This window comes from Somniosus microcephalus, chromosome 6 (genome assembly GCF_052327205.1).
Source record: "Somniosus microcephalus isolate GS21.2 chromosome 6, FLI_Smic_1.0, whole genome shotgun sequence".
NCBI classification, from domain to species: Eukaryota; Metazoa; Chordata; class Chondrichthyes; order Squaliformes; family Somniosidae; genus Somniosus; species Somniosus microcephalus.
In genome coordinates, this window is record NC_140992.1 from 89,208,246 (window position 1) to 89,236,021 (window position 27,776).

General features: G+C 41.0%; 1 protein-coding gene across 5 annotated transcripts in view; it reads left to right on the forward strand.

Annotated features, from left to right (window-relative positions):
* LOC147115866 (SPRY domain-containing SOCS box protein 1-like) overlaps positions 1-3,130 on the forward strand; it is a 195,639-nt gene extending 192,509 nt beyond the window's left edge. For all 5 annotated transcript variants that reach the window (XM_085990510.1, XM_085990506.1, XM_085990507.1 and 2 more), the window contains exon 3: positions 2,848-3,130. In XM_085990510.1, the coding sequence (XP_085846636.1) occupies positions 2,848-2,975 (128 nt within the window). In that variant the 3' untranslated portion in view covers positions 2,976-3,130. The remainder of the gene's footprint in view (positions 1-2,847) is intronic.
* Positions 3,131-27,776: the final 24,646 nt, after the last annotated feature.

The window sequence follows — 27,776 nt, forward strand, 5'->3', positions numbered from 1 at the left end:
CATTGCTGTTTGTGGGAGCTTGCTGTGCACAAATTGGCTGCCGCGTTTCCCACATTACAACAGTGACTACACGTCAAAAGTATTTCATTGACTGTAAAGTGCTTTGAGACGTCCGGTGGTCATGAAAGGTGCTACAGTATATAAATGCAAGTCTTTCTTTCTTTCACATGTCAGGGTCATTCTTGAGCTGTCACATTTTTAGGGGCTATGTCAATCGCAAGCTATAAAGGATTTTATAGCAAAATACTGCGGATGCTGGAAATCTGAAATATCAACAAAGTGCTGGAAACATTCAGCAGGTCAGGCAGCATCGAGGAGCGCGAAACAGAGCCAGTGTTTCAGGTCAAACCCTTCGTCAGAACGTTCTGACGAAGGGTTTGACCCGAAACATTGACTCTCTCGCTCCTCGATGCTGCCTGACCTGCTGCGTGTTTCAAGCACTTTCCGTTGTTGTTGTTAAGGATTCTCTTCTGTTCACCATGTAGGGCAATGACCCAGCCCGGAGAAACCAGTGAACATTTAGAAAGACATGGACTAATCAATTACAGTCTGCATGGATTGTAAAAAGCAGGTCATGCCTCACTAATTGAATTTTTTGAAGAAATCGGTGTTTTCTTATGTTAACAGTAAAGGAACTGTTTTTGTTTGCACTTGCATAATCGTATTACTTATCGTTCTTTGACATTCTATTTTACGTGGGGTTAGGGTTAAATGTATCATTTATAATTTTTTTATGTGGCTAATGACACTAGTACAATAGCTAGTATGTTGCTACCATCTCATCAATCAGTGAGATTAATGTGGGAAAAATGAACTTCTAGTTTAGAAAACTGACATTGCATCACTAGTACATTTTATGATGTAATCTTACTATACTGTCGCATTAGTGCCAAGTAGACTCACTTCGCACCAAAGCTGCAGTTGCAACATATAGAAAATGTAGCCTGAACCTACAGAGCCTGATCCAACATCAGAGTGAGCCTCCCTGGAAGAGGCAGTCACATTCAGTTTCACTTCAAACTCAGTTTAACCCCCAAGTTTAGCATTGGTGCCAAGCAGTTTCGGATTTACATCAACACTAATCTCGTGGAGTTTGAATGCAGTGTTAGAAATTTCTGTATGGCCTGCTCAAAATTTAGATTGTAGTTCAAAAATAATCCTACAGTGGCAACCCTACAGAGTAATCATCAACAACTTGCATTTATCACATACATTAATTTGGTGTTATTGAATGCAAGACCTCTATTCAGAAATCTAAAGTTAAGCTTGGGGATTCACTTTTTTCCATTTTCCATTTTTGAAGACTCTTTCAGTATTGTGTTTCTTTAGAGAAGGCTGATTTATAGCAATGAGTTTTGAATCTCCATATTTCTTCTCAATCACATTTGGGATTACTAATGTAAAAGAGCTCCAGATTGTGAATGGTGTAAAGGACATTCAAGATTAAAAGACATTAGTAGAATAAGTAATAGGATCGAGGCTTCTACAGACTGAGCATAGTTCCAAGGCACTGGGAATATTTATTGGAATTATAAGTATTTGGTTGTTACTTGAGAGGGTTGGCCTCGCTTACCAAACCCTCATTACTCCTTTTCTGCAGACATTAGCTTCATGTGCAGCAGTTGCCCTTTGATGCCTTGCCCAAATGGCCATTTATTCATGTGTGAAGCTCAAAGGTGAGTGCCAGCAGGCTATCTGACTGTGGAGGATATCACAGCCAACCATGTGTGCACATATCCAATAGGGATTACTGTATATAAACCACAAGTAGGAACCCCAGCCAACTTTCCTTTCACTAATTCCAGTATGCCGCTGCCAGTTATAGCACCACATGGTTTGGCATCTTTGAACCAAGAGGTGGGGGTGAGAGGTTACCTGATGTATATTAACTCTAGTCCTGACCATTTGATTGGCATAAGCTCAAGAAGCTCGTAGCCATTTCACAAATCTATCAAAAATAGTGGGCCATGCAAGAGCTTTGGAATAAGTTTATTTTTAGCTTGATGTTGGTTTGTGAAGTATGGAGAATGTCAGTCAATGTTTTGAATGCATCCATTTGCTCTTTGATACTCTTGATGTAAATGTGGCAATATTGCAGGCTAATTTTAATGCACACTTGTGGAACTAGATTTGTCCTAAGGCTAGGTTCTGCTCACTTTCTTTCATGCAAAAGCCACCTGATGTCACAGGTTCACTGTGCAGAACTTGGTTCTGGCAGTTCCAGGAAAGATTGTCAAAAAGAATTCCAAGTCTAGCTGTAGTAACTAGCTATGGTAAAAACTGAACTTCTCCACCTGGATCATTAGATAACTGAACCAATAGGTGTGGTAAGATAACCCCATGTTCGGTCCTGTGCTGTTCACTGAGAACTTGAGAATTGTTTCCATCAGTTGGTGAATTCGTAATGAGGGGCCTAAACTAGAGATCATCACTGGAAGAATGATGGGGGGGGAGTTTATTTTTAATTCATTCTTGGGATGTGGGCATCGCTGGCAAAGCCAGCATTTATTGCACATCCCTACTTGCCTTTGAGAAAGTGGTGGTGAGCCGCCTTCTTGAATCGCTGCAGTCCATGTGGTGAAGGTACTCCCGCAGTGCTGTTAGGTAGGAAGTTCCAGGATTTTGGCCCAGCAATGATGAAGGAACAAGAGTGACTGTTACATCATTTAGAAGGGATTTTGAAACGGAATGCTATAAAAGGATACACGGAAGTGGGATTCGAGATTGTTTCAGTTTAAAAGCTAGCATCACAAATGCATGTGCCAAATAGCTTCTTTCTGTGCTGTAATTTCTGATTTCTTCATTCAGCGTTTTTAACATTCTGGCTTTTTTTACTTTTTATTTCAGCGGAGCCACTGCCTTTAATGGACTTGTGCCGAAGATCCATTCGCCTTTCTCTTGGCAGGGAACGATTGCATGAAATAGAGACCCTACCCATGCCTGTTTCTCTGAAGAATTATTTACAGTACCAGTGATGAATAAACTGGGACTAAGCTGGAAAATCAATGCAAAGAGATGGAAAGCTACAGTTTACATCCTATTTTAATCTGTGGAGGATCCCACAGTTGTTTGAAATATTGTGACTTCCAAATAGACAATGCATAGCAGAACCAGATGGGAATTAGAGGAGATTCTAAGAGTATTATTTGCAATCAGTGTTAAAAGTAATCCTATTTTAACAGTAAAACAGTACCTCGTTATGAAATCCTCTTAATCCAAGAAACCTCTTTATATATATTTGTAATTTTAGCCTGTTATCCCTACAAGTCTACATTGTTCAAATGCATCCTGTAATATTTGGCAGGTTGTAGCTTGAGGATATTTCCTTGTAATTTTGTATTTTTTTTCCTGTTTAAAATTTCATGTGCAGGTTGAAGAGATTCTTGAATTTAGTGATCAACTAACAGAGCCCTCCTGTCATCACAGGGGCTATTACAGTAGTTGTTTTTAAATGCAGAGGTATTGGCTTGAATACTATTACTGTGCTATTAATTTTAGCATGGCTGTCATATTAGACTGATTGAGATCTGGCTCTTAACAGGTGAAGAGAAAATATATGCCTTGAAGCCTGTGTGCAAGAGCTTCTACTTATTGCAAAACTCCCTGTGAAGTTCTGCATGAATTTTAAAACAAACAATACTGAGAGATCACACAATATTCACTCTTACAAAGCTCAAGTCACTTTTCTTTTATTTGAACAAAGTTTTACAAAAACTGGTTTACTTCATTCAACTTAAAAACTTTGTTCTCTACAATGTACTGGTATGTGTGTGTGGAATAGTTTATCTGTGCAGAGTACGTGAGACTGTATTCTAACCCTGCTCCATATCAGTCCCTTCACTGGTGGAGTTCAGTCATTTTCACTTCTGCGCAGACCAGATCTTTTTAAGATGCTGCTGCTTAATTTTCTTAGATCTGTTTTAAAGTTGTCTGCCTGATCAATTTATTTAGTTTTTAAACTGGAAACTGTTGCAGTTGCAGGGTGTCGAATGTAAGGACTGTGCTGCCTTCAGAGTTTTAAATGTGAATTAACTGAATGAAGAAGTTTCTAATAAAGTTTACTGTCCAAACTAGAATTAATTATTTCTAATCCATGTCTTGCAGAATAAGTGGGTGTATATATAACCAGGCTGCCAATAAGAAAGCAAGTTAATTCAGGACTAGTAGAAAATGTTACTGTGGATTAGCTGGCCATAAGAATCACAAGAAAAATATGGATAAGTAAGTTCATTCTGCTCAACTTAACTCATCCATCTAGAAAAATCTACAGACAGACCCTTCCCACTCCAACATCCGACTATCCCATAATGGCTCCAAAGCTATTTGCTTTACTACTTTGTCTGGATCTCCACTCCAATTATTGATCACTCTTTTTGTGATCTGGACCCTGTTGAAATCCCTTCATGGTCTCGCCCATCCCTATCTCTGTAAACTCCAGCCCTACAACCCCCACAGAACTCTGCATTCCATCCGACTCTGGCCTCTTCTGTATCCCTTTGTCCCACCATTGGTGGTTGTGTGTTCAGTCGCCTAGGCCCTACACTCTGTAATTCCCTTCCTAAATCCTTCTACCTCTCAACCTCTCTTTCCTCCTTGAAGGCCCTCCTTAAAATCCACATCTTGAACCAAGTTTTTGGTCATCCCTCCTAATATCTCCTCCTTTGGTCTGTAGGTTTGTCATTCCTCCTGAATTGCCTGAGAGTCTCCCGGAATTGGGCATGGACGCCCTGGGTGCTGCTGTTTTAAGCCCGGAGATGATCTGCTTTAAATTTCCCAACAAATGGCCCACACCTGTGCTATAACTTCTATCATTCTATGAAAACCCTCCTCTATCGAGTCCGAGCTCAGGGAGTGCTTTAGAAATATTGGTGCTGAGCTTCGTTTAGAACAATGTACCCTGTGAGAAGTGCCCCAAACACTGCTTTTTGTGCGCTATCTTGGTTTGGTTCGGGTCAGTCTGTGCCGGCCGGTTTTGACGTATGAAGTCCAAGTACAGATTGGCTCTGACTGAGGCTCCCAGTTCAGAGTTGTCACCTTCACATGGAACCAGAGTCCAAGGAGATGGGGTGAAAGATGGGGCTTGTTAAAAGTGGCATTGAGGAGCCTGACCACCCCTTGTGCAGTGCAGGGGGATTCTGGCTACAGTTTCAGGGTGAATATCAGCGAGTTATAGGATTGCTACTAGTTACAGGTTGGATGTCGGGGCAATTTCAGTGAGGTACTATTAGTTACTGGTGGAATCAAAGTTCCTCCCAATTCTGGTTTTCCCTCTACGAATCGCTCTCCCAGCTTTGGTTTCCCCACTTCACCATCCTCTGTTTCCTTTCTTCACCTGCTCCCAGGTGTTCTCCTGGTTGTCATAGAATCTTACAGCACACAACATAGCTATTCGGCCAATCAAGCCTGTGCTGACTCTTTGAAAAAGCTATCCAATTAGTCCCACTCCCCTGCTTTTTCTCCATCCCCCTGTAATTTTTTTCCTATTCAAGTATATATCCAGTTCCCTTTTGAAAGTTACTATTGCGTCTGCTTCCACCACCCTTTCAGGTGGTCGACAGTTCTCGGTTCTCTGAACTTCTTGCACAACTACTGTTGGCGTGTAACCATAAGCAAGTATGCTCAACGACAGGACACCCAATCTTTATTAAGTAAATGCAGTAATATTTGCAGATGTCCTACGATCGGACATAACCTGATCAGACTTCCTGGAATTCCTCTAACCACAGTTAGCAACCCTATTGGGCCGATGTCCATTTTTATTTGATTATGTCTCTGTGAAGCACTTTGGAATTTTTTTTGCTATGTTAAAGATGCTTTATAAAAGCAACTTGTTGGTTCTAAACTTGCTTTTTGCCATTTTGAATGTTTATTTCATGGAGATTTAATACAAACTCAGAAGTGATTACAAAGCAGTAATCTTATTTTGGATTTTAAATGCTGCCATAAATCAAGTAAAGCTCGAATGATCTATAACTTACCTCTGAAATTAAATTGCTGGAATTGAATCCCATATATATCTCTAAATGTGTACATATGCTGCGGAGTTGATGGCAGTGCGGTACTTCTATTGTCTCTCTGCTGGCCATTGCATGCCTTGGTGACCATAAATTACAAAGATCAATGACTCTGACATAATTTCTGCAAATTCATTAAGTGATTTGTAGTTGACCAGAAAATAACACATATATACATATAGGATACTGGATGAGTGGGGTGCTCTACAAAGCAGAAATTCAATCAAGGCCATTAAAATAAACTGAGATTAAATTACTTCCTGTCATCATTTTTCATTCATCCAGTATTTGTATCTGGAATTTTTTCCTCTCGCTCTGTCTCTCTCTCTGTCTCTCTCTCTCTGTCTCTCTCTCTTTCTCTCTCTCTCTCTGTCTCTCTCTCTCTCGTACTATTGGGACACAGTTCCTTAGGTGACAGCCATCCAATGCTTCAAGCACCTGGGCATTCCTTGTATGTAAATCCGAGCAGGTAGTGAGGCTATTTAACTGTAGAAGATATCACGCTGATTCTGTCATCACCATATGTCCACAGACATACACCTACACCCACTCAGCAGTTGCCACTGGATGGGGTGCAGGAGCCCTGACTGCTTCTATCCTCAGGACATTGAGACTTTATGAAGTGCGGATCAGACCTGGGAACAACTGTACACATAATTCCACATTGGCTGATACATTTATCAACTATACATCAGGGGAGCCATGGCGATTCTTTCTCAATGAACCACAAGTGATGGTGCTGCTGCGACTGCCAATTGATAATGACACATTGAATCTTAGAATATTAAGCTGGTGGCAAAAACTGACATCGGACCTCTAGGTGATGAGTGGAAGCGACCGTTCCCCTGTGTGTTGATCTGAGGAATCCTTGCCGGCTGCTTGTTCTCTCCGATGCTGCCTCTGCCCACAGACAAGAAGGCTAATGTTGAGGGGTCCTGCCTCCCTGGTCCTACCTCTGCCTGCTTTCCCCCTCGCCATCAAAGACTTACTCTTGTTTTGAGTATACGTGAGTGCCACCTAATCTCAATCTGCTGGAATAGAATGACCTGTTACTCATCCATTAGCACACACATATTGTATTAAAATGTAATTTGTGAATCATTAGTGCAATTATACGGTGAGATTTGTTTAATTTCAAACATTCATTTATGAATTTGTCATAATTATTCAGTTGTCTACATTTTTATTAAATAGCAACTCACATCAATTTAAACCTGAATCGTGTCCAATCTAATGAATTTGTATATAAACTCTAAATGTCATGTCTGTGATAACCTCATTTCATTCTTGTATACTCCATTTTCCTTTTTAAGTTTCAATATTTTAAATGAGAACAGCACTTTTGCTTCTTCTCCAGAAAACGCTGTTTAGTTATTCAATTAATGTACTGTAGTCTCTAATCCATATTTCAGAATGTATCAATCTATGATCCCACTGTACTAACTTGCTCTATAATTTAGTAAAAACCATATTTTGAAATGATTAGCATCCATCATGTTTATATTGACTCTACTTTGATTGTTCTTTAGGAGTTGAATGTGAAATGAAAATCTAGCTCAAGTTGGGCTGCATTTAATTGGAAGCAAAACTACTGGGGGGGGGGGGGGGTGGGGACAAAAAGTAACAGCAGCAGAGTTGCAAAGTCCCAGTCAGTGATGCTGGCATTTCTTCAATGATTTGCTAAAAATTTAAAATACAATATTTTTCTCAATGTACAATCTAAGCTTGTGAAGCAAGCTCCAGGGTAAATGGTGATAATAAGCCATGGTATTCTGAGAGCCCAGCGGTATGAATCATAGAAATTTACGGCACAGAAGGAGGTCATTTGGCCCATCATGTCTGTGCCGGCCGAAAAAGAGCTATCCAGCCTAAACCCACTTCCCAGCCCTTGATCCATAGCCTTGTAGGTTACAGCACTTCAAATGCATATCCAAGTACTTTTTAAATGTGATGAGGGTTTCTGCCTCTACCACACTTTCAGGCAGCGAGTTCCAGACCCCACCACCCTCTGGGTGAAAAAAGTTCTCCTCAACTCCCCTCTAATCCTACCAATTACTTTAAATCTGTGCACCCTGGTTATTGATCTCTCTGCTAAGGGAAATAGATCCTTCCTATCCACTCTTATCTTGGCCCTCATAATTTTATACAGCTTGATTCAGCCTCCTCTGTTCCAAAGAAAACAACCCCAGCCTAGTCATCTTTCCTCAGCTAAAATTCTGCAGTCCTGCCAACATCCTTGTAAATCTCCTCTCTACCCTCTCTAGTGTAATCACATCTTTCCTGTAATGTGGTGACCAGAACTGTACGCAGTACTCTAGCTGTGGCCTAACTAGTGTTTTATACAGTTCAAGCATAACCTCCCTGCTCTTATATTCTATGCCTCAACTAATAAAGGAAAGTATCCCGTAAACCTTCTTAACCACCTTTATATCTACCTATCCCGCTACCTTCAGGGATCTGTAGACTTGCACTCCAAGGTCTCTCTGTTCCTCTACACTTCTCAGTATCCTATCAGTTGTTGTGTATTGTTTTGCCTTGTTAGCTCTCCCCAAATGCATTACTTCACACTTCTCCAGATTGAATTGCATTTGCCACTTTTCTGCCCACCTGACCAATCCATTGATATCTTCCTGCAGTCTACAGCTTTCTTCCTCACTTACAAAAATTGGCCATGTTGTTGAATCGTCTGTAAACTTCTTAATCATGCCCCTTACATTGAAGTTTAAATCATTGATATATACCACAAAAAGCAAGGGACCTAGTACTGAGCCTTGCGAAACCCCACAAGAAACAGCCTTCCAGTCACAAACACCTGTCGACTATTACCCTTTGCTTCCTGTCACTGAGCCAATTTTGGAGCCAACTTGCCACTTTCCCTTGAATCCCATGGGCTTTTACTTTTCTGACCAGTCTGCCATGTGAGACCTTCTCAAAAGCCTTGCTAAAATCCATGTAGACTACATCAAACATGCTACCCTCAGCGACCCTCCTTGTTACCTCCTCAAAAAATTCAATCACGTTAGTCAGACACGATCTTCCCTTAACAAATCCATGCTGACTATCCTTGATTAATCTATGCCTTTCTAAATGACGATTAATACTGTTCCTCTGAATGTTTTCCAATAATTTGCCCACCACCAAGGTTAGGCTGACTGGCCTGTAATTATTTGGTCTATTCCTTTCTCCCTTTTTAAACAATGGTACAACATTAACAGTCCTCCAGCACTACACCTGTAGCCAGGGAGGATTGGGAAATGATGATCAGAGCCTCCGCTATTTCCTCCCTTGCTTCTCTTTTGGAAACGATAATCAGGGACAAAGTTAACAGTCACTTGGGCAAGTGTGGATTAATTAAGGAAAGCCAGCATGGATTTGTTAAAGGCAAATTGTGTTTAACTAACTTGATTGAATTTTTTGATGTGGTAACAGAGGGTTGATGAGTGCAATGTGGTTGACGTGTATATGGATTTCCAAAGGACGTTTGATAAAGTGACACATAATAGGCTTACCAGCAATGTTGAAGCCCATGGAATAAAAGGGACAGTGGCAGCATGGATACGAAATTGGCTAAGTGACAGGAAACAGAGAGTAGTGGTGAATGGTTGTTTTTAAGACTGGAGGAACGTATACAGTGGTGTTCCCCAGGGGTTGGTACCAGGACCACTACTTTTCTTGATATATATTAATGACTTGGATTTGGGAGTACAGGGCATAATTTCAAATTTGCAGATGACACTAAACTTGGAGGTATAGTGACCAGTGAGGAGGATAGTGATAGACTTCAAGAAGACAGGCAAGCTGGTGAAATGGGCGGACACATGGCAGATGAAATTTAATGCAGAAAAGTGCAAAGTGATACATTTTGGTAGGAAGAATGAGGAGAGGCAATATAAGCTAAAGGGTACAATCCTAAAGGGGGTTCAGGAACAGAGACACCTGGGGGTATATGTGCACAAATCGTTGAAGGTGGCAGGGCAGGGCAGGTTGAGAAAGCAGTTAAAAAAGCATACAGGATACTGGGCTTCATAAATAGAGGCAAAAGTACAAAAGCAAGGAAGTTATGATGAACCTTTATAAAACACTGGTTCGGTCTCAACTGGAGTATTGTGTCCAATTCTGGGCACCGCACTTTAGGAAGGATGTGAAGCCCTTAGAGAGGGTGCAGAAAAGATTTACGAAAATTATTCCAGGGTTAAGGGACTTCAGTTACATGGATAGATTTGAGAAGCTGGGGTTGTTCTCCTTGGAGTAGAGACGGTTGAGAGGAGATTTGATTGAGGTGTTCAAAATCATGAGGGGTCTAGACAGAGTAGATGGAGAAAAACTGTTCCCATTGGCGGAAGGGTCGACAATCAGAGGACACAGATTCAAGGTGATTGGCAGAAGTACCAAAGGCGACATGAGGAAAAACTTTTTTATGCAGCGAATGGTTAGGATCTGGAATGCACTGCCCGAAAGGGTGGTGGAGGCAGACTCGATCGTGGCTTTCAAAAGGGAATTGGATAAGTATCTGAGGGGAAGAAATTTGTAGGGCTATGAGGAAAGGGCGGGGGAGTGGGACTAGCTGAAGTGCTCTTGCAGGGAGCCGGCTCGACAGGCCGAATGGCGGCCTCCTGTGCTGTAACCATTCTTTAACAGCCTGGGATACATTTCATCCGCGTCTGGAGATTTATCTACTTTCAAAGCTGCTAAACCCCTTAATATTTCCTCTTTCACCATGTTTATCTCATTTGATATTTCACATTCCTCCTCCTTAACTTCAATGTCTGCTTCATCACTCTCCTCTGTGAAGACGGACACAGTATTTATTAAGAACCATACCCACATCTTTCGCCTCCATACATAGGTTACCATTTTGGTCTCTAATAGGTCCGATTCTTTCTTTAGTTATCCTCTTGATCTTTATGTTTTTATAAAACCTCTTTGGGTTTTCCTTGATGTTACTTGCCAATATTTTTTCATGCCCCATCTTTGCTTTCCTAATTTCCATTTTAATTTCACCCCTGCACTTCTATACTCCTCTAGGCTTTCTGCAGTATTTAGCGCTCTTGGTATCTGACATAAGCTTCCCTTTTTTATCTTATCTTGCCCTTTATGCCCCTTGACATCCAGGGGGCTCTATATTTGGGAGTCCCACCCTCTTTGTGGGAACATATTTGCTCTGAACCCTCACTATCTCCTCCTTGAATGCCTCTCACTGCTCTCACACTGATTTACCTTCAAGTAGCTGTTTCCAGTCAACTTTTGCTAAATCACATCTCAGCTTAGTAAAATTGGCCTTTCCCCAATTGAGAACTTTTACTCCTGGTCTATCTTTTTCCTTTTCCATAACTATGACAAAATGGTCTCCCAATGATACCCCTTCCACCTGCCCAGCTTCATTCCCTAAAACTAAGTCTAGAACCGCACCCCTCTCTTGTTGGACTTGCTACATACTGGCTAAAAAAGTTCTCCTGAATGCATTTTAAGAATTCTGTGCCCTCTATACCTTTTACACTAATTCTATCCCAGTTAATATTAAGGTAGTTGAAATGCCCTACTATTAATGCCCTATTGTTTTGGCACTTCTCAGAAGTTGCTGACATATTTGCTCTTCTATCGCCCTCTGACTATTTGGGGGTCCATAGTACACTTCCAGCAGTGTGATTGCCCCTTTTCTTCTGTTCAACCCATATGGCCTCATTTGATGATCCTTTTAACACACCATCCCTCTTCACAGCTGTAATTGTTTCTTTAACCAATATTGCGACTCCCTCCTTTTTTATCCCCCTCTCTATCTCGTCTATATGCTCTTTTATGAAAGCAGAAAATGCTGGAAATACAGAGCACGTCAATCAGTATCTGATAATAGAAAGGATAACTTAACATTTTGGCCAGTGGCCCTTCGTGAGAACTGGAAAATAATGTAAATTAGTTACTTTATAGGAATGATGATCAAAATGAAGAAGGGGAGAGAACAACTAGCAATAATCACTGGTCAAGTATGCTGAATACTAGTACAAATAGGGTTTCAAATCATTTGCCGTAGAGCTTTTACCAATTGAAGGAAACATAACCTCTTAGTCCTCCAAGTTACTACTGTATAAGCAAATAAAGATTTTAAAAAGTGCTGTGCATTCTTAACCAGGTAGGAAAAACAAGCAGAATGTTAATTTTGCCTCAGATCAGCATAGGAGGGAAGTTCACAGTTGCTTTCTCTCCACCACTCAGTCTTCTTGGAGGTTTGCCGTGGTGAGATTTGGGCTGCTAGTCTAGAAGTATAACTAACACTACTATACCTGCTTGACAATAGTGTCTCTTGTTAAACTGCCCACAAGTGTCATGCCAATAATGGGTTCATGCAACGAATATTACTAGTTTGGCATTTGGTTACATCCTCGTAATGCTTATATCCTCCCTTTTCTATTCTACACATTACAATACTTGTTTTCATTTCAGTACTATGTCTTCCATGAGCCTAGCAATCAGAAATTTCTCATTACAATACAAGATTGGAATAAAGAGGCCTTACAATAACTTTGCTTGTCACTTATTTTTCTCTCTCTTCTCCCTCCCCACCTTTCTCAGAGGTAGTTGACTAGTAAACTCTAGACTTTCATTCTTTCAAATCACCTAACCATTTGCCCACCTCTTAATATTTCAGACCATAATAACCCCAGTAAATGTCATTTACTGTAATGTACTACAACAATATACAACATATGACAGTTTGTTCTTCATCTACTGACATTAAGAATTTTGTCTCAAATGAGTCACTTTATTTCTCCATGTTGAGTGCATTTTAGCTGCATAAGATAAAAGGTTCAGAAAGTGAATTCCAATCTCCGGAGAGTATTTACTTAATTAGAAGCTTAATTTAGTTTAATTAGAAAACAGATTAACTCTGCTTTATCACAGAATCACAGAAACCCCACAGTGCAGATAGACGCCATTTCGGCCCATCGAGCCTGCACCGACACATATCCCACCCGATCCCCGTAACCCCTACACATATCCCACCCTATCCCCACGTATTTAATCCCCCTAACACTAAGGGTCAATTTCTCATAGCCAATCAACCTAACCTGCACATCTTTGGACCTGTTGGACCTAATGACCTTTGCCTGGTTTCTGGATCCCAATGATATGAGAGTTTTTACAATGACTTGTGCCAACTTCAGATATTTGTTAGATACTATTAAACATGATAACTGTTGAGGTAATGTAGCCATCTGCTGCTCTACAAGGAATTTGGAGCACAGTTGTGATGTAATAATTAAGGTGGAGTTTCCATAGAAGTATCTATAGCAGACTTACTTGAGGAATTATAAACAATAGCAAAGTGTACTAGCTCAGTTGGTGCGAAGAAGGTTGATGTCTGAGTAGTTGTAGCATCAGATTGCTTTCCCCATTTTAACAAACTATTTAACCATGGTAATAAATGAAATCAGTGGTGGCTGAAGACAACCGGTGCATTCATTATCATAAATAAACTGCTTAGAACCAAATGATGCAGATTTATCCTTGCTTCTCCTTGGGCTATATATTGAGCAGTGATTGAATGTATAGCTATCAAGGCAAGTGATGCGATTTATAGACAGATGGAGATGGTTTAGTGAGGGGGAGGACATTACCACTCATAAGCCATGTTTCTGTCACTGCTAGGATGACAATACATTCATTCTACAGTAATGGTGTTGCTCACAAAGAGTGAATATTCTGGAGGGTGATAACATGATCCTTTCGCAGTTCCTGCCCAATGTAATTCTGTTATTTCCTTTTTGATAGTATATGATGCTTCCACTGTTATTTCTAAACCTGGTGTGGGCACCAAGAGTTATCGTTCTGTCATTTAGAAGTTTGTGTTCTTCAAAGAGGATCAGAAGCATTTGCAGCTCTAAAGTAGGTTATGTCCTTGTATAGCAAAAGTGTATGCACCTTATCAGTGAAAGGTAAATTAGTTCAAGAATTATTTTTTTTAGGGATTCTATGTGCTCTTATGCTGATTAAAATGCTGCCTTGTAATCTAATACACTCTGAACAGCAGCATGGGTTTCAGTCCATACCTTCACTAAGTGGACCTCAGCAACTGCAGAAGCACAGATCTTATCCCTAGATAGGTCTGTGTGTTTGTTTTTATTCTGAAAGTGCCCTTTAGCCACAAAGGTACTGCTGTCTGCTGACCTATAATAAAGATTCACGGCAAATTCCTGTAGTGGGAGTGGGGGGGGGGGGGCAGCGGAGGGGAGCACGTTGGGGGGGGAGAAATGTAAAAATCGAATTGTGTAAATTCCTCCCTTTCCCATTCCATGCAGCTTATTTCCTACCGCTCACCATTGCTTCACGTTGGCACATTAAGATGGGCATCACTGTGAAACCTGTCTTATTGATTAGGATATGGCACCGACCCTCAATAGCTATAGTGGAGGGCAGGGGCGGGGAGTGGGTGACGCAAGGATTTTTATCTTTCATTTGTTCCAGTAACTATTTGGGGTTTCTGCCCAGCTGTATTTCTTCTTCCTCAATTGCGTTATCCAGTCTTTATTACACTTCTGTTATCTTGTTGATGGGCAACATAGCTTTGAGGAATATTCCTGACTAGCCACATGATAAAGATTTGTTGTGAGTTAAAGAGAAGACTTTGATTTAAAAAAAACTAAATGCATGCAAAAGTACATGAAAATCTCTCCTTATTCTTGGGTGAGAACCTAACTCTTACCAATAAAGGAAAACTTATTCAGAGGGAATTTCAGCTTTGAATTCATCACTTGTCTATCATCTACAAACTCCTAAGATCAGTTTCATGAAACTGTCAGACAAGTTGTTAAAAAATACATGTTTTTAAGTTTTATAAATGCATTTTATTGCACGCTAGATAAATGTGAATCAATAAGGCTTGGTGTACTTTTGCTTTCATTATTACTGCAGAAAGTGTATACGGAAATTATATGTGTTCATTAAATGTAGCAATGCATGAATTCAGCTGCTACAAAAAACAAAGGCTGTTGTACTATTTCATTAACAGTGGGACAATCACTCAGCAACTGGAGTTGTGATTGTGAACCTTATTCTCATTTCCAATAATGAAGTGATTTTTTTACTCATTGCTCTGCAACATTTTTTCTGCACCAAGTCATTTTGCAAAGTCTGCAGGATGGTTCCCATGCGTATTAAAAATAACAAGGATCTTTAAATATTGAGTTAAAATGTGAGCAATAGCCAAAATTCCAAGGTCAGTGTACATTTCAGTTGTATTTGTTTATATTTTCTTTCAATAATACAAATCCTGCAGTCTTCCTCCCCTACCCAGCTTTTTATATCTTCCTCTTTGAAGGTTCTTGTCTCCACAATCAACCTCCAGCTTAAGGAAGTGGGATGGATAAACTCTACGGAATAAGGGAGCATATTTTATTGAGTAACATGGGAATCCTGTTCACATTTTCTTTTCTCCTCCCTCGTTCCTACAACAGCATCAGTTCTGATGAAGGGTCCACACCCAAAATGTTATAACGCCTCTTTTCTCTAAAGATGCTTATTTACCGGCTGTTTATTCCCAGCATTTTCTGTTATTTCAGATCTTCAGTGTTGGCAGACATCAACTATCTGTATAATAACTAAAAGTCTTGCGTCATTATCATCACTTAGTACAACATAAGTTGGTAAAATAGTTGAATAGCTTGCCGACATTCATTGTCAAAATGTACACATGAAAATAGTAATTTACTTGTTGCAGTACCAAATAGTACCCACATGACTCATTCAGGGGAGAAGAGGAATAAGGGGGGAGGGGGCGGAGACAGAGACAAAATTGGGGAAGAATAATAAAATGTAAAGTATTTCCTGACTCTCAAACTTTCTGTCATCCCAAAATCCAAAACATTAAATATTTGTTGCATATGAACCTCCAATTTTTTTTCTTACCAAAAAGAATCCTACTCCAATTTTCTCCCTGCCTCTCCTGAAGGCCCTGATTTTGGTACCTCACCCAAATGGACACTCTATGCATGTGAGCCTAAACAGTGAGTGCTGACAGGTTAGTTAACTCTGGGGGGTCACAGTTGAGCCCAGTGCTACTCACATCCAATGTCTACACAGATGCACTTGACTGCAGGAGCTATTGGATAGCAATCAGGAGTGGCAACCCTGGCTGATTTGTCCTCCGCCTAGTCCAGGAGTGGTGAGCCCAATTGTAGAATCATCATTGCTGGCCCAATTGAGATGGTTATATTATAATATCTGCAATAATATTCATTCTGCTTCTGCAATGCTCTCCTTCCTGGCTCACTGAGCTATAGCTTATATAAACTCCAAGGTTAGGAATTTCCTCAGAGGCGCACCCATTCTGCTGCCATAATTTCTCAAAGTTACGACAATGGAACAGTTCTGAGCAAATTTCCAACTCGCCCCGAATTTCACCGCTGAAATCCTATAGCATACTGAGCTCCACTTACCAATAACCTCTGCACTGACTAACTTCCACCAGCTCTCCATCTTCCAATATATTGATTTCCAAATCCTTGTCCTTATTTACAAATCCCTTTTGTTTCACCCATCGTACCTCTGCAACAGCTTCCTGTCCAATGTCTTAGCTCTCCACTGCTCCAATACAGGTCGACTGTGCTTCTCCTGTCCAGCTCCACCATCACTGGTAGAGTCTAAAGCCATCATGTCCCTGTTTTCTGCAATTTTCTTCTTAAACCCCACCACTTATTACTTATCTCTTCCCCTTTAAAAGTCTCCTCAAAATCTACCTCTTTGACCATGCCATCAGTCACCTCACTTAGCCTTCTCCCAATTCCTGCTCAATGACTGACTCCCACCTGTGAGGCATCTTGGGACATCTAATTTATTAACGGTGCTATTATAAATGCAAGTTTTTGTTTTATTAACCAATTAAGTGAATTGAAAACTGAGACCTTCTGGTCTATATGGTTTTGTACTACATTGGGCAGTGCATTTACCTATAAGCCTTTATAGGAGAAGAAAATATTTGAATATGTTGTTTCAAATTCTAGGCTGGTTCCTCTTTCATGTTTTGGTCACTCATGTGAGTGTATCTAATTTCCAGCTGCATTTCTGCTTTATTTTTAAATGTTGTTTTATCAGCTTTCTGATGGCCATCCAATCCAAGTCATTTTTCAGACATCATAACTGTTATTAACAGATTTAAAAAAAAATAAAAGCGGAAGAGGCAGGTATTCATTGTTATGTCCCTGCTTGCCAGCATTGCCTGATTATGGTAACTGATACTTTGCAGTTGATACAGATCTTTGGGAATTAACTATGACATCCATTTTCAAATGCTGCAGCTCATCCACAGGCAAGCTGTAATGCAGTAATATGAACTATTTCCCTTTTATTGCTTTTAACCTCTTATGCAAGCCTTATTGAATAGAAGCAGTGCAGATTGCTGACCATTTTAATATTGGGAAACTGCGGATAAGCCCTATTGCATTTTTATATGTATTTTATTGAAAATGCCTCAGTGAATTTTTATGTTATATGGAACATGGGGAATTAATTCCTTTGTTGGCAGTAATCAAACACAACAATATCGCACCATATATCATACTTTATGTAGAACCCAACAAATTGGAACAGTTTTGCCAATGATTTGCTTATGACTCACTAGAATAATTTTATCTTGCTGCTACCACCTTGTCACATTTTCAATTGATGTACACTTAAATAAATGATGAGCATGTTGTTGCAATGCTATTATTGTAAAATTCCTAGTGTCACTTTTTTAAAACGTTACAAACAATTGAACACACCAGATACGTTATTTGGCCCTACCACTCAGATTTAGTCATTCACGGATCTCTCTAAATAGGCAGTACAACAAATTTATCTGCAGAATTGTAATTATTGTTACTGCAAAAAGGATTTGACTTCCTTTATACAGAATCTATTGTAATATTGTTGCCCTTGACTGTTACTTTGCGGACAGCTACTTCATACATGTGTGAAACCTCTGATTTAAAAAAAATATTATTTTCCTCTTACTATTTTCCCCTCTCCTCTACTTAAGGTGTTGACTCTTGTTGGTGCATGACTCCACAGGCACTGGCTGCTCCCCAGCATTTTGCCCAAGTGCTCATTTGTCCGACGTGGCCTTAGACAATGAGTGCAGAACCATCGTAGCTGAACCTGGTCCTACCTTCACAGCACACTTGCACCAGGAGTTGATGGATAATGATTAGGAGCAGGAATTTTGGCTAATTTCCCTTCCCTGTCTCATGGCGGAGACCAATTAAAACACTCCTATTGCCAAACCCCACCAAGGTCAACTAAATCAGCATAAACCGAGAATTAAATAAAGGCCTTCCTCATCAGTATGGATAAACTTACGGAGCCATTGACGGAGCATTTGAACAGTCTTCACACAATTTCTGATAGGAGTGAGGGGCACAAAAAAACATGTCTGTGGATTAGCATCATTTTGTCAGTTTTACTCACAGACTAAGTTGATGGCTGTGGATGCAGAGGAAGAAAATCACAATTTAATAGTGAGATTATTATTGGTTCACTATTGGGCAGAATAGAGGAAGCGTTACTCTGCAGCTGGTCTCCATGACTAGCCATCCGGTTGTATGGACATGCCAAATTCCTAGCTGTGATTCTTCAAAATTGGGCGGCTCAATATTAGAGTCTGAGATCAGGAAGGCTGACCCCTCCTTTGTGTTTGGGGAGCTGAAGGGGATTTGAGATGTATTTGCAGTTTTTTGCTTGGAGGTTGAGATGCTGGGCTGGGGCTCTAACTGTTGGGATCTGAATTTGGTGAGGAGATGGGGAGTGCATTTTTTTTGATTGAGTATACTACCAGCCTCCACCCCCTGAAAGATATGGGCAGCTTGTTCCACCTGTATTCCGGTCAGAATTTGGGAGGTTGGTGGGGGGTGGGGGGGGGGGGGGCGGGTGTGGAGTAAAGGTGGAAAGGGAGTTTCTATTGTATAGGTCAGTGAGTTTAGGAGTTATGTGCCCTTGGGTATTTGAAGCCTGACTCTAAACACACAATGGGAGTACAACTCATGGATATTTGTACGGATGTCCTGCGCAAGGGACTTGCTTTCTGTGTGAAGTAGTTCAGATTGTATCCTGAGAATTGGTCATACTCCTTGATCTGTTGGAAGATGTTGGGGAGTGTTGTGGTAGGGTTAATTGTGTAGAGTGGAATGTCAACACATATTTTGTGTTTGGTTCTTCCAGACTCAACTCTATGAATATTTGTGCTTGTTTGATGTTTGGTGCCAAGGACTCTAGCTAAGGCAAAGAGAATGGGACATAAGGAGCACTCTTGTTCAGTACCCTGTTGGGAAGGGAATGTAAGCAAGTTGAGACCACGGGTGTACATGGCAGATGTGGGGTTTGCATATAGGATTTTGATCCCCACTTCCTCAATGTGACACCAAAGCTAATTTTCCTTAGTACAGTGAGCAGGAATTGCACTATACATGGCCAAAGATTTTTTCTACATCTAAGGAGAGTACTAGGGTAGCTGTTGGTGCTGCTGTAGTAGTGCACCATACCAGTGTTGTGTCTTGAGTGGTGCTCACATAAACTCATGTCACATATGAATTCCATGCAGTTTTTCTGCAAAAGCAACACTGCAATTTGAAATATATCTAAACTGATTTGTTTTTTAGACCAGGAAATTCAGAGTGAAACATTTGATTCTTGTCATTTAACTATTAAGACATCATTTATGGAAATATGACTTGTTGCATAATCTCACATGTACACTATAGATCTGGCCACTTGGTATCCTGGTTATGAGCATTACACAAACAGATGGGTCTTGTATAACTTCCATTAATCATTTGTTGATTTATTTGACTGTAATAAGAACAGTAGATAAATTTAGAAAACAAAGCCAGAGAGGCTTTGGATCCAGTCCATACTTCCAGTGATCAATAATCATTAATCTCTTGACTTTCTAAGTGCTGAACAGATAAGAAAAAAAAGTGTTCTGAGGGATTCGTAAAAGATTTATCAGTATTTTAGTCTGGAACAGAAGCCCTCTACACATATGCTATAAAGGATCACTGTGCTGCCCATTATATTTAACCCTAAATCTAACTCCTATTTACCCCAGAGAGCAAGCCTTTCCATTGACTTCATAAACCATAAAAGGCAATATAAACTAAATGATACAATTTTAAAGGGGGTGTATGTACACAAATCTTTGAGGGTGGTAGGACAAGTTGAGAAGGCTGTTCATAAAGCATATGAGATCCGTGGCTTTATTAATAGAGGCATAGAGTACAAAAGCAAGGAAGTTATGCTAAACCTTTATAAAGCACTGGTTAGGCCTCAGCTGGAGTATTGTGGCCAATTCTGGGCACCACACTTTCGGAAGGATGTCAAGGCCTTAGAGAGGGTGCAGAAGAGATTTGCTAGAATGGTACCGGGGATGAGGGACTTCAGTTATGTGGAGAGACTGGAGAAATTGGGGTTGTTCACCTTAGAGCAGAGAAGGTTAAGAGGAGCTTTGATAGAGGTGTTCAAAATCATGAATGGTTTTGATAGAGTAAATAAGGAAAAACTGTTTCCAATGGCAAAAGGGTCGATAACCAGGGGGCACAGATTTACAGTGATTGGTAAAAGAACCAGAGACGACATGAGGAAACATTTTTTTACACAGCCAGTATTTATGATCTGGATTGCATTGTCTGGAAGGGTGGTGGTTCAATCGTAACTTTTAAAAGGGAATAGGATAAATACTTGATGGGGGAAAAAAAATTGCAGGGCTATGGGATAAAAGGAGGGAAGTGGGATTAGTTAGATAGTTCTATCAAAGAGCTGGCCTCCTTATGTGCTGTATCATTCTATGATTCTTTCCCATTATATCATATTAGCTGATTATTCAATTACAAGTCTAGGTCTGGACATCCTGAGTGTTCAGAGGTAAAAGATGCCTTTATATTGCCCTAGTGCTGTTGGGCTTCTGAAGCATGGGCTCCAAGACAAATATAAAACTACCAGAGCTACAAAGATGAACAGCTGGGAAAACCTACTGAAAATATGCCTCCCTGGCAGCTGGTCTGAGTGAGTCCCATCTCAAGATTCAAGCTTTGGCAACATGCAGCACTAGTGTAGGTCTTCCACAATATAGAAGCAACTGAAGTCTGCATCTCTGAGCCATATAGACAATAAAGATCCCAGTTTTAATTCTCAATTTGTGCTGAGTTAGCTGATCATAGCCAGGGTATCAGTTAGGATATTATAATTGGTCTCAGTACCCCTGGCGAGTTGAGGGAGGGAAAAATTTGCCAGGGTCCCTGTTCCTGATTGCAAAACAATCACCCCTGACGCAACAGCACTCTTGTGAGCACCGTGTGAGGACAAAGTTGTGATGGCCTTCACAGTTGGATAGCCTGCCAGCACTCACTGTTAACACACTCACATGAAACAATGACCACTAGGGGGAGGTATGGGAGGATGTGCAGCACCCATGGAACTGGCCCTTTGGAAGGAGTTAATTTTCGTTCCAGTTGTGCTGCTCCAATGGGAAAATATCCTTGGTCGGGGATCATTACAGATGCATTGTGGGTTCCCAATAGGCATCCCACCATCAAGAGGGAGCTTGATGGAGCCTGACCACAGAATCCTGGTGGTGCTGCATTGGGACTGTTGCTGCAGCAGGAGGTGAGACGGGCGGACATTTAAAAAGGCAGAAGAGCCCCGAGGAATTTGCAATCACAAAGTATCGAGGTTTGTATTGGTGTGAAAAGGCAATGTCATTTTTGACCTGAATAGTTTGTTTAGACCACACCTGGAGTACTGTGAGCAGTTCTGGGCACCACACCTTAGGAAGGATATATTGGCCTTGGAGGGAGTGCAGCATAGATTTACCAGAATGATACCTGGAGTCAAAGGGTTAACTTGGGAGGAGAGAGTACACAAACCAGGGTTGTATTCCCTGAAATTTAGGAGATTAAGGGTGATTTGATTGAAGTTTTCAAGATAGTAAGATGAACTGATAGGGTAGATAGAGAGAAACTATTTCCGCTGGTTGGGGAGTCTAGGATTAGGGGGCATAGTCTAAAAACTGGAGCCAAGCCTTTCAGGAGTGAAATTAGGGAACACTTCTGCACACACAGGCTGGTGGAAGTTTGTAACTCTTTTCTGCAAATGGCAATTGATGCTAGGTCAATTATTAATTTTAAATCTGAGTGATATATTTTTGTTAACCAAAGGTATTAAGCGATCTGGGGAAAAGGCGGGTATATGGAGTTAGGTCACAGATCAGCTATGATCTCATTGAATGGTGGAACTGGTTCGAGGGATTAAATGGCCTACTCCTGTTCCAATGTTCCTATGCTGAAGCTTCATTATCTGCTTTCTTCACTTTTAAAATTTAATGTTACAACCAACAATATGTCAATTTCATATGGGGATTTTAATTGATAGCGCACCTCTTTCAGAAATATTTGACATTGAATACTTTTCTTCTCTTTCTCTTCCGTTCAACTTCCCTCTCTTGAATAATGAGCCTTTTCTAACTGATAAACCTAAACTGATTAAATTCCTTCATATAAAAGATAATTTCCTTCATAGCAAAGATAACAAATGAAAAGGTGCTACCTCTTGCCCCTCCCTGTGCTGCTGTTAATGTAAATTAAGTTACTCATCTAACTGACACAGTGGGATAATAAACTGTTGCTTCCTGAATGCCATGGATGATGAGCTGAAACTTCAACATGACTCCTCAATTTATAGTATAACTCTGAACATTCAGGGTTCCACTCTCCAGCTGGTTAATACCACTGTTTATAATTCTGGCAAGAAATCTGTGCAAGTGGTGACTGGTACAAGCTTGTATAAATTTATCAGGGAAATATGTAAATTTGTTCGGGTTTGAAGAAATTAACGGCAAGTCTGCATGGGCTTGTGCCAAATCCCATTTCTTATCTTGTACCATTATCACTTCTGTCATTTAATCATCTTCTGTCCTCCACCTAATAACAGGGCAATTGCTTCTCGCCACACCCTTTTCCCTGGCTTTGTTCCTCTTTATAAGCTATTCATCTTTAACATCTTCCGCTTCTGATGAAAGGTCATCGACCTGAAATGTTAAACCCTACCTTTCTCACTCCACAGATGCTGCCTGACCTGCTGAGTGTTTCCATAACTTTCTGTTTTTATTTCATCCATAATCATATCTTTTCGACCCTGTGCTGAGCAATCCTATCCATTGCCAAAACTCTTTAAATCCACATCCGCTAAGTTACCTGCCTCGTACCCGAGACACAAGTGAGGCATTGGAGGCAGTGCAGGGAAGAGCCTCGAGGCTGATCCCTAGTGTCAGAGGTCTGAGTTACAAGGAAACGCTGGCGAAACCTGGCCTTTTCAAACTTGAGAGAAGGGGCCTGCACGATGATCTTATAGAGATCTGTAGAAGAACAAACACTATGGAAAAATTAATCCAGAAAATTACATTAACTTAAATTGCAAGAATAGAACAAAGGGACAAAAGTTCAAACTAGTTAAAGGCAAATTTAGGATTAATATCAGGATTGAATTCAAATCTCAAACTGCCATGGTGGGATTTGAACCCAAGTCCCTGAAATATTAGTCCAGGCCTCTGGATTACTAGACCAGTACCATACCCCTGACTCTGGATTTAGGTTGCAGTTACACCATGGAGGAAGCTTTCTGAGTTCACACTCTCTGAAGGGAGTTTTTCCCACCTGTGCATGTGGATGGAAAATCATGGGCAGCGCATGCCTGAATTTCCTATATGTGCTTCCGGTGAAGAAAGCTCCTGGCTGAAAATGGGAAATTGGAAAATAATAGGAGCATTAGCGCAAAATAAAAATTCTGTGCACCAATGGTACAGCTGTAGTGTTAAATGCACCTGAAAGTGTATTTACAGCCTTTTTGAAATTCTGTATGTATTTAATTTCAAGTCACTTCTCTTTTAAGCCAGTTCTATTGATGCAATTGTTCATTGAGGGACCCACATTTAAATCATAGAATAGTACGGCATAGAAGGAGGCCATTTGGCCCATCGTGTCTGTGCCGGATCTTTTGATGAGCAATCCAGTTAGTCCCACTCCCCCACTATTTCCCCATATCCCTGCAATTTTTTCTCCTTCAAGTATTTATCATCAAAATTACAGTGACTGGTAGATTACTATTAATTGATAAAATTGACCATACACTGCAAAAGAAATATCAAAGTTTTAACTTTGTGACAGATTTGATTAATTTTCTCAGTAGAGATTCGCACATTTGCAAATGAAAAGAGTTGTTATGCTGCTTGTAATTCATGCATTAGTGATATCACAGAAGGGTCAGTGAGTATTTGAATAAATGTGTATTGCTTAACGGCCCAGAAATGCCATTTGTTTTTAGATCAGCTGGCATAAATATGTCATTTGTATATGGTAATATACTGCCATCTGTTTTCATTGATTCATCCAAAGTCGATTTCAGTGCATAAATCGCCAGAGGTGATCTTTCTCAAATTTGATCCTTTCCTCAGAACATTATGATATGGCCCATGAGATTCAAAGGAAAGAGTTTTTGTAAAGTTACAATGAAGAGCCTATTCAACACAAATGGTGCAGCTAAATGGTTAACTGCAAGAGCAAAAGCTAAATTGATCTTAGAGGACAGTTAAATTAGATTCCTTCATAGGTTTAGGTGCTCTTTAATATAGGCTATGTTACAATTATTTATGAATGAAAAGATTAATAATCAGTATTTATGCAACTGTGCTGGCACCAATAGCCCCACATACATGCACATCATTGTTGTAGTACTTTCTGCTGGAGAGTTAAGGTGAAGATGTTGTTAACAGATTTGGATCTGCTTGGGGACCAGTTACCAGTGATGTCTCGCAGAGGCCAGTGTTGGGACTTTTGCTCTTTACTATGTTCATTAATAATCTAGAAGTAGGTGTTGGGGGAATGATCCACAAGTTTGCAGATGATACCAAAATATGTGTGAGGATGTAGAGGATGCTCAACTATTCCAAGCAGATCTTGGCGTTGGGCAACTGATGCTTAAATTGGAAAAATGTAGGCCCTGATCTTATTTGGGAGTCGCGCGGGGAGGGGAAGACCGATATCACGTGGGAAACCCGGAATTATATTAAGCGTGTCTGTCGGTGGCTTTTCAACGCAGCCACCTCATTATCATTTTACTTCCGGGTTTGGCGATAATGAGCAGAAGCAGGCGTGAAGAGGACCCGCATGATCTCAACTCCAGTATTTAAAGGATCAATGCAAAGATGCAATTGGGAGGTGTTGGAGTACAAAGAGAGGAGACAGTTGAGGAATGGAAGCGAGTTGTGCAAAGGCTGCACCATGTTTCAATGATGCCTCCCTGGATGTGCTGCTTGGGGCTGTGAGGACCAATGGGAGGAAGAAACCTGAAGCAGAGACCAAGAAGGCGTGGCTTGAGGTTGCCGAGGAGATCAGCAGCAGGAGCCATGTTCCTGGACACAGTGCAGGAAGTGCTTTAGTGAGCCAACCAGATCAGGAAAAGTGAGTACAATGACTTACATCCTGCTGTGCGCATCACTCCACAACCCTCACTCTGCCTTTTCAAGCTACTCCAGCATGTCAATCCTCATACACACTCAGCTTGCAGGTGCACCCATCCCTCTCTGTCTATGCACTTCTTCACATCTATCCATCCACCACTGACACTCGCCCTCAACCTTATGCAGTGTCATGCTTCTCCCTGATACTCACCCTCAACAAATGCCCTCCATCCATCGGATGAACACATGCCATTACACTCACTCATAGGTCTGTTCATTCCCTCCTTGCAGGAGAAGTGAGCGCAGAACACCAAGGAGAGGCGGGGAGCCGGATATGGCCCTCCAGCCATCTCACAACTCACAAGTGCAGAGGAGGAGAAGCTGGAGATCAGCGGAGTCTCTGTGTGCCTGGTCATCGTAGATGGGGGCCGCCCAGCTACCTGGTGACACAATTAAGTATCAGACAGCCACATGTCATATGGCACACAGTCATATTACATAGGATTACATGGATATACAGCACAGAAACAGGCTTTTCGGCCCAACCAGTCCACACCAGTGTTTATGCTCCACTCGAGCCTTCTCCCGTCTTTCCTCATCTAAATCTATCAGCATAACCCTCTATTCCCTTCTCCCTCATATGTTTGTCCAGCCTCCCCTTAAATGCATCTATACTATTCGCTTCAACCACTCCCTGTGGTAGTGAGTTCCACATTCTCACTGCTCTTTGGGTAAAGAAGTTTCTTCTGAATTCCCTATTGGATTTCTTGGTGACTATCTTATATTGATGGCCTCTAGTTATGCTCTTCCCCACAAGTGGAAACACTCTCTCTGTGTCCACTCTATCAATACTTTTCATAATTTTAAAGACCTCTATTAGGTCACCCCTCAGCCTTCTTTTTTCAAGAGACTAGAGACCCAGCCTGTTCATCCTTTCGTGATATATATACCCTCGCATTTCTGGTATCATCCTTATAAATCTTCTCTGCACCCTCTCCAGTGCCTCTATATCCTTTTTGTAATATGGCGACCAGAACCGCACGCAGTACTCTTAAGTGTGGTCTAACAGGTTTAACATAACTTCCCTACTTGTAAATTCTATCCCTCTAGAAATAAACCCTATTGCTTGGTTTGCATTTTTAGTGGCCTTGCTAACCTGTGATGCAACTTTTAGTGATTTGTGTATTTGTACTCCTAGATCCCTTTGTTCCTCCACCCCACCTAGACTCGCACCCTCCAAGTGATGTGATTTCCCTATTCTTCCTACCAAAATGCAATACCTCACATTTGTCTGTTAAACTTCATTTGCCAATTAATTGCCCATTCTGCAAGTTTTTTAATGTTCTTCTGTAATTTGTTGCAGTCCTCCTCAGTATTGGCTACCCCGCACCCCCCCCCCCCCCAAAATTTGGTCTCATCTGCAAATTTAGAAATTGTGTTTTTGATTCCAAAGTCTAAATCATTAATGTAAATTGTGAACAGCAGTGGTCCCAGCACTGATCCTTGTGGAACACCACTAGCCACCTTCTGCCATTGTGAATAGCTACCCTTTACTCCCACTCTCTGTTTTCTGTCTTGAAGCCAGCTAGCAATCCATTCTGCTAGTTATGGCATCCGTTGCCATCCTTTGCTCTTTTTCCCCCCAGTCTCCTCTCTTCTGCTGTTTAAGTTCCCCTGGCTCTAATAGTGGGTGCATTTTATCCCTAACTGCAAGCTCAAGCTGCAAGGTTAAAGTTACCTGAGCCCACTGCCCATCCCCCGACCATGCCTGTTCTTTGTTCTCAGTGAGCCCTGGCTCTTCACTTAAACATAGCTCCCAAATTCCCAGACCTCTCTGCCTTCAAGACTGTAATGATCAGGAACATGACATTCTAGAATGGTACACTAGGTGGAGCTGTATGTTTAGTAGGGGCTACCCACAAGGCAGTAGTCAAGATGGATGCCTGTACACTAGTCCACATGGCTGAATAAATGACTAGCTCAAGCTAGCTGTTCATAATGAAAACGTCTATTTATTTATGAACATAACATGGTACCAGGATTGGTAATATCTGCTGAATATTGTGAAACATGACATGGAGAATTTGAAGCCACCGGAGGGTTTGAAACTCGCAGGGAATGTCGACTGCAATTGGCGGACTTTCAAACAACAATTTGAACTCTACATTGCTGCCATCGGGTTTGGTACGAAGCCAGAAGCAAGGAAAATAGCGTTACTGCTCACGGTTGCAGGCCCGCAGGTGATAGAGGTATTTAATACATTTGTATTTGATCAAGAGGAGGACAGA